This window comes from Myotis brandtii, unplaced genomic scaffold, assembly GCF_000412655.1.
Source record: "Myotis brandtii unplaced genomic scaffold, ASM41265v1 scaffold643, whole genome shotgun sequence".
Lineage (NCBI taxonomy): Eukaryota > Metazoa > Chordata > Mammalia > Chiroptera > Vespertilionidae > Myotis > Myotis brandtii.
In genome coordinates this window covers 857950-864670 of record NW_005370478.1, presented here as the reverse complement: position 1 = coordinate 864670, position 6721 = coordinate 857950, and the positions used below count along the sequence as shown (strand labels likewise).

The 6721-nt window shown below is 52.4% G+C and overlaps 1 protein-coding gene across 1 annotated transcript; it reads left to right on the top strand.

Moving 5' to 3' along the window:
* Positions 1–1009: 1009 nt before the first annotated feature.
* On the top strand, positions 1010–5877 carry CRNN (cornulin). The gene is made up of 3 exons (XM_014528645.1): positions 1010–1038; positions 3244–3394; positions 4446–5877. The coding sequence occupies exons 2-3, from the start codon at positions 3257–3259 to the stop codon at positions 5790–5792; spliced, it is 1485 nt and encodes a 494-aa protein (XP_014384131.1). The 5' UTR covers positions 1010–1038; positions 3244–3256; the 3' UTR covers positions 5793–5877.
* The last annotated feature ends 844 nt before the right edge of the window (positions 5878–6721 follow it).

Below are 6721 nucleotides of genomic sequence, written 5' to 3'. Positions count from 1 at the left end.
AAGGAAGGAAGGAAGGAAGGAAGGAAGGAAGGAAGGAAGGGAAGAAAGGAAGGAAGGGAAGAAAGGAAAGAAGGGAAATTTCTCCTCTTGTTCAACTCTGGTTTAGCCCTATGTCTGAAATGAAGCAGGATCTCCACAAATATATACTAGTTAGTCGGCCAATTCAATTTCCTAGAAGGGAGAGAGGGAGGGAGGGAGGGAAGGAAGGAAGGGAAATTTCTCCTCTTGTTCAACTCTGGTCTTAGCCCTATGTCTGAAATGAAGCAGGATCTCCACAGATATATACTAGTTAGTCGGCCAATTCAATTTCCTGTCTTTGCAATGAAGAAAAGCACAGAATCATCTTAAGCTTCTTCTCCTACCAGCTTCTTCTCCATCCTATAAAAAGCTATCTACCTACAGGATGATAGGTGGAAAGTATTAACCTTCTTTGTTTTAATCAAATATGAGACCCAACTATAGAGAAATGAGATTGGATTCCTTGCATGTCTCATAAACTGGGTATAAAAAGCAATTCCAAAACAAGAATCCCAAGAATGCTCTAAATAATGACATCACCAGAAAAAAACATGTATAGCTTCCCAAAGCCACCACCTTGAAAAGGGTAATCCTCAACAGATGAATATGTTCTTGAATGTTTGTATAAAAAAAAAAAATCCCCATGACTCTGCAGTCACACAGAGACCAAGAATGTTCCCCAGGACCCGCCCGTGCTGAGCACTGCTGAGCCCATCACATGGGACAGGAGCCTCCCTGTCATGAGAAGAAGACCCGAGAGAGATGAGGGCTGAGAGAGGGCTCCACACGTGGTAGGAGGGGTCAGATCCTTAGGCCAACACAGCCACGTGTCAGCAGGTAAAACGGGAGAAAGGTGGGGCTTGGCTGAGCCTTCGGTGAATCAAGCCTTTCAATGGGGTGGGGCATCTTGTCCAAACCCTAGCGCTAACTCAATTAAATCCCCTATAAAAGGCTCCTGCCGCTGACCTGCACTGCACACACCGCTCAGCAGCCACTTGCCTCACCCCGCCTGTGCATTAGGTAAGTGCCCTCCTGAGGAACCTCTTTCTCACTCTCAGTTCTTGGTGATCTGACCTCATAAAACCAGGGCTGTGGGCGGAAAGTGTCTGCTCTGACCGGGCCTCGAGCAAACCAGTGCACGGGGGAAAGGGCACTTTCCTCCCCGCCCTGGCCGGGCAGCAGCGCCTCTCACTGGGACACTGTGTTGGCAGCAGCAACAAGACCACCCACATGCCTTCCTGGATCAGCCAAGGTCTCTCATTCTTTTATTGTTTTTAATATCTATTTTTACTGATTTCAGAGAGGAAGGGAGAGGGAGAGACAGAAACGTCAATGATGAGAGACAATCATTGATTGGCTGCCTTCTGCACGCCCCCTACTGAGGATCGAGCGTGAGAGCCATGACCTCCTGGTTCATAGATCAATGCTCAACCACTGAGCCACACCAACCAGGGAGGTCTCTTGTTCTTAAAGTTCTGGAAGCTTCTTGGCGATGCTCAGGGTGTGTGAGACCAGAATCAGGTTATGGTACTTCTGCCAACCCAGACAATGGGGTTGAACCTTCTCAGGGAGCAAGGGGCTCTGACCCCAGGGCAATACCTAGGCAAGATGAGTTTGAGGATTTATTCTAAGGGATCTAAAGTGTAACTAAAAGGCCATGGGGTTGAACCTTCTCAGGGAGCAAGGGGCTCTGACCCAGGGCAATACCGAGGCAAGATGAGTTTGTGGATTTATTCTAAGGGATCTGAAGTGTAACTAAAAGGCCTCCTCAATATTTTTTCTGCTTATAGTCAGTGGTTGAGGTCGGCCATAGGGTTAAAAACAAAATAAAAAACAAAAAGCAGGATCTGTTCATGTCTCTGTAGAGGTGCAATGTTCTGAGTTTTGTGCTGTGATGTACACAAGAAAACAGTCTGAATTTTTGGCTGCCAGATGGTAGAAAGGACACTTCCTGAAGAGCCACCGGGTCTCCTTCCTTTTTCCCTTCCCTCTCTTGTCAGGCCCTCCTCTTCCTGCGCCCTGTCCTTTCCATCTCCACAGCGCCCCTCCCCCACCAGTCCATCTCCCCCTGCATCTGAACCCTGCCTCTCAGCACCATCTCCTCCCTGGGGCCTCCCTGAGGCTTCTGCTTCTGCACCACCAGGTCTCTTTGCCTCTTGCCCATCCAGCCACACCCAGAACCCACTTCCGCCTGAGCCCACCCCCCTGGCGGATGAGAATAAAATATCTCCCTTCAGTTGGGAACCTTTCCTCACAGGCCACCGGGGTTACGGGCTTGAAGGAGCCACATACCTCTGAGCAGGCTGACAGGTCCCATCGAGGAGGACAGAGCTCACATCCAGAGAAACCAGGACTCTCAGAACTGGCAGACTTCCACCCAGCAGAGCACCCCTCCTCCGCGGTCCCACAGGTGGTGGCCAGCCTCTTGCTGAACACCTTCCTAAAGGGCAGTAAGGAAGGGTAGAGTGGGGCCCTCAGGTTCCTGCCTGGCCCCTACCTGAGGCAGGAATTGACTCACATACGTACTTACTAGTACTGCCGGTTGGTGTTCCCAGCAGGACTCTTTCAGCCTGTGACAGGCAGAGATAGGCTGGATAGGCTGTCCAGAGGGCAGAGTCTCGAAGGTCATTGCATTTGAGTTCAGGAGACATGGGTTCTAGGATTTCTTACAAGCGGTGTGGCCTTGGGCAAATCAACTTCGCTGTCTGCTCTCTCACCTATAAAAGGTAGAGATAATAAGGATGATGTAAAGAGAGAGGAGAGAGAGAGAGAGCGAGAGAGAATGCATATGAAAGTACTTAGTGAGCAGTAGACTATATAGAGACGTATGCAAACATATGTGTATAATGATATTTAATAGGTAACATTTTGAATAAACCAGCATCTATCAAGTGCTTTAAATGAATCATCTCTCTTAATCTGCAAACTAATCCTCTAAAGTAAATACTAGTATTGCCTTCATTTCCTGGTGAGTAAACTAAGGCACTAGAGGCAAAGCAACCTGCCCTAGCTCCCCTGCCGGGTAGGTGGCAGTTGACCCAGGAGCCTGCCTCTAACCACCATGCGCCCCTGCGTCCCCTCCATAAATACGTTATGAAGGAAAGGAAGACAACCGAGACCAGAAGCAGAGCCCGAACACAGGGAAAGGGCTTAGAAGCAGGAGTGCTCCCGGGGAAACCACTGGGGTCGATTCCGGAGCCCCCGGGGCTTTTCTTCTTTCTCCAGCTTGACTACCAAGATGCCTCAATTACTGCGAAACATCAATGGCATCATCGACGCCTTCCAACGCTACGCCAGGACAGAGGGCAACTGCATGGTGCTCAGTCGGGGGGAACTGAAAAGGCTCCTGGAGCAGGAGTTTGCTGACGTCATCGTGGTATGATGGGCCCAGCCAGGTGGGGAGGGGCTCAGGAGAGAGTGAAGATGGTTTGTCTGCAGACCAGACCCTTGGCCCCAGGAATCCGAGGAGGCAGCCTCTAGATCCAAGCCCACAGGTCCTCCTGGAGGCTGTGCAGGCAGAGAAACAGGAGGGAACAAGGGACAGCCACTGGAGTGGACAGACCAGGTCCTTAGAGAAAAGACCTTGACTTCGGTTGATTCAAATTGGGAGACAAGGTGAAAGGACTGTAATGGGACAGCTCAGGGAGAAACACAGCCTTGGAATATTCTAGAAATAAAAAGAACTGCTACTTCTGCTGCTTCTTAAATCTGCTATGGTGATCATCTACTCTGTCTGGCAGAGATTTAGTCATCCATTAATAAGCATTCATGAGAAGCTCAGCTCCGTGCCTTGTACACAGCATTTGCTCAAAAACATTAGCTGAGTGCTCACATCAGCAATGGGGTTTGGGAGAGCAAACCAGACCCAGGTGCACCTCCCTGCCTCTTCCTGCCTTCGGTTCACAACTAAAGCACTGGGATGGTCAAGGCCTTGGGGACAGGGATGTGTGGGTGTATCAGGGTGCTGCATCCACCTGCTCAGGGCAATCTGTGGTGCCTGGGGACACCCAACCGCCTAAGTTGGGGAAACACCTGAGCCTCAATAAGGATCTCACAGAATTCCCCCGGAGCCAGGTTCCCACCCTGTTTCTCTTGGTGAGAATGTGGCCTCAGTGCCGGGGCCCAGGGCCTGAGGACAGCCCAGAGAATCACTCTGCATGCAATCATTTATTCATTCTTCATGAAATCTTCATTCACTTCCCCTGTGGGCCAGAAATTATGCCAGACACAGAGGATACAAAATAAAAGGTGTTTCCTACCCACGAGGGAGCGAGACAGGACTGAAAAAGGAAAGTGATTTTGTGTTCATGCTGCTATAACCCTATGGGAAGGGGGCTCGGGGCAGAGCAGGTGGGCTCTAGGTTCGGGGGTGGGGTCCTGGCAGCTGAGTGGGGAGGGCTGCTGACTTTGCCTGATCTTCTCCCCAGAAACCCCACGACCCGGCCACCGTGGATCAGGTCCTGCGCCTGCTGGATGAAGACCAGACAGGGACCGTAGAATTCAAGGAATTCCTGGTCTTGGTGTTTAAAGTCGCACAGGCCTGTTTTAAGACGTTGAGTGAGGGTCCTGAGGGAGCTTGTGGACCTCAAGAGTCTGGAAGCTTCCCCCGTGGGGCCTCTGCGGAGCTGGGAGAAGGACAGAGAAGTGTCACAGAAGTGGGAGGCGGTGGGAAAGGACAGCGTCATGAGGGGAGCAGTGGTGGCCAGGGCAGGCAGGCTTCCAGAGGGCAAGACGGGGCTGGGGCACACACCCAGGGGCCAGACATCAGCTCTTCTCAGGTCAGTCACCAGGAGGGGCAGCACGCATCCCAGAGACAGAAGAGAGAGAGCCAGCAGACACAAGTGAGGGGGCACGTGGAGCCAAACCAGAGAGTGGGAGAAGACCAGAGTCATCAGACCAGTGAGTGGGTGTCGGAGAGACAGTCACAGACTAGAGAACAGAACAGAGCCCACCAGACACGTGGGACTGTTACTGGCACCGTAACTCAGACCCAGACAGGTGCCACCCAAACCACGGAGTGGGACAGGAGCCAGATGAGCCAGGTAGCCACTAGAGGACACGATCAGATACCTACAGGGTCACACACCCAGACCGTACAGCAGGACAGGAGCCACCAGGCAGGAAGCACTAGCACCCAGCCACGGGAGTCCACCCATGGCCAGACCAGAGGAACTGAGACCCACACTCAAGACAGGAGCCAGATGAGCCAGGTAGCCACGGGAGGGCATGTTCAGACACAGACAGGGTCACACACCCAGACCACACAGCAGGACAGGAGCCACCAGGCCGGAAGCACTAGCACCCAGCCACGGGAGTCCACCCATGGCCAGACCAGAGGAACTGAGACCCACACTCAAGACAGGAGCCAGATGAGCCAGGTAGCCACGGGAGGGCATGTTCAGACACAGACAGGGTCACACACCCAGACCGCACAGCAGGACAGGAGCCAGACAGGGGCTAGAGGACAGGGACAGACCCAGACGCAGTCAGGCAGCTGTGAGGCAGAAGAGACCGTGCCAGGAGGTCAAGCCCAGGCTGGGACCAGCACCCCGACAGGCACACAGGACAGCAGCAGCACTCACCCAGGGAGCAGTGGGACAGGAGGGCAGGATGAAAGAGAGCCCCTGGTCAAGGAAGAGTGGGTTGATGACCAGACAAGGGACACAGTGATTGGAAGGCAGGACCAGGGCAGCCTGCACACCGCCCAACCGGAAGGGAAGCGAGAGCTCACAGCCAGGGGGCTGTATTCCTACTTCACAAGCAACAAGCCATGAGCGTCCCAGCCCTGGATCCCAGTGCCCAGTGCCAGAAGAAGACAGCTGGAGAGGCATTGGCTTATGCTTCCCTGGCCAGTCCGGCTGGCATGTCCCGGCCATGAGCGTCCCAGCCCTGGATCCCAGTGCCCAGTGTCAGAAGAAGACAGCTGGAGAGGCGTTGGCTTATGCTTCCTGGCCAGTCCGGCTGGCATGTCCCTGGACATCAGATCTTAATCATGGTGCCTCTCTCTTAGGTCTTTCTCAGTGAGGCCATTTCTGCAAGGTGCTTTCTCTCCTACACTCTTCTCTCTCACCTGCTTTGCTGTGCAGACCATCTCAGCAGCAGGAAGACACAGAACAAGTCATCCCTTTCACCGAATGTTCTTCAGCTTATGGAGTTTTCAGAATTACTTTTCTCTCTGCCCTCTGTCCACCACCCCACCTATCCTGGTGCATCAATAAAACCCATCTAAGGAGCTGGGCTCTGTGTCCCCTTCAATCACTATTGACGTGACAGGCAAAGGGCCATGGGGCTGTGATGATGAACTACACATGGTCCCTACCCTTGGAGAGCATCCACTTGAGAAAATATTGCACGAGATTCCAAGAGTTATAAAGAGTCAAAGAGAGGCCCTAGATGGCTTGGCTCAGTGGGTGGAGCGTCAGCCTACGGACTGAAGGGTCCCAGGTTCAATTCCAGTCAAGGGCACATGCCCGGGTTTCAGGCTCGATCCCCAGTGAGGGGCATGCAGGAGGCAGCTGATCAATGATTCTCTCTCATCATTGATGTTTCTTTCTCTCTCTCCCTCTCCCTTCCTCTCTGAAATCAATAAAAATATACATACATTTTTAAAAAGAGTCGAAGAGAGGAGATATCATACTTTTATACTTAGCAGGGATGGATCAGGAAAGGTTTCAGCTAGAAGAGGTTGTTTTTGTAATGCCCT

Bases quoted from the DNA above. Each gene is read 5' to 3' on its own strand.
- CRNN (XM_014528645.1), top strand. From the start codon at position 3,257: ATGCCTCAATTACTGCGAAACATCAATGGCATCATCGACGCCTTCCAA. The intron at 3,395-4,445 runs GTATGATGGGCC...TCTTCTCCCCAG, and splicing joins AGTTTGCTGACGTCATCGTG to AAACCCCACGACCCGGCCAC.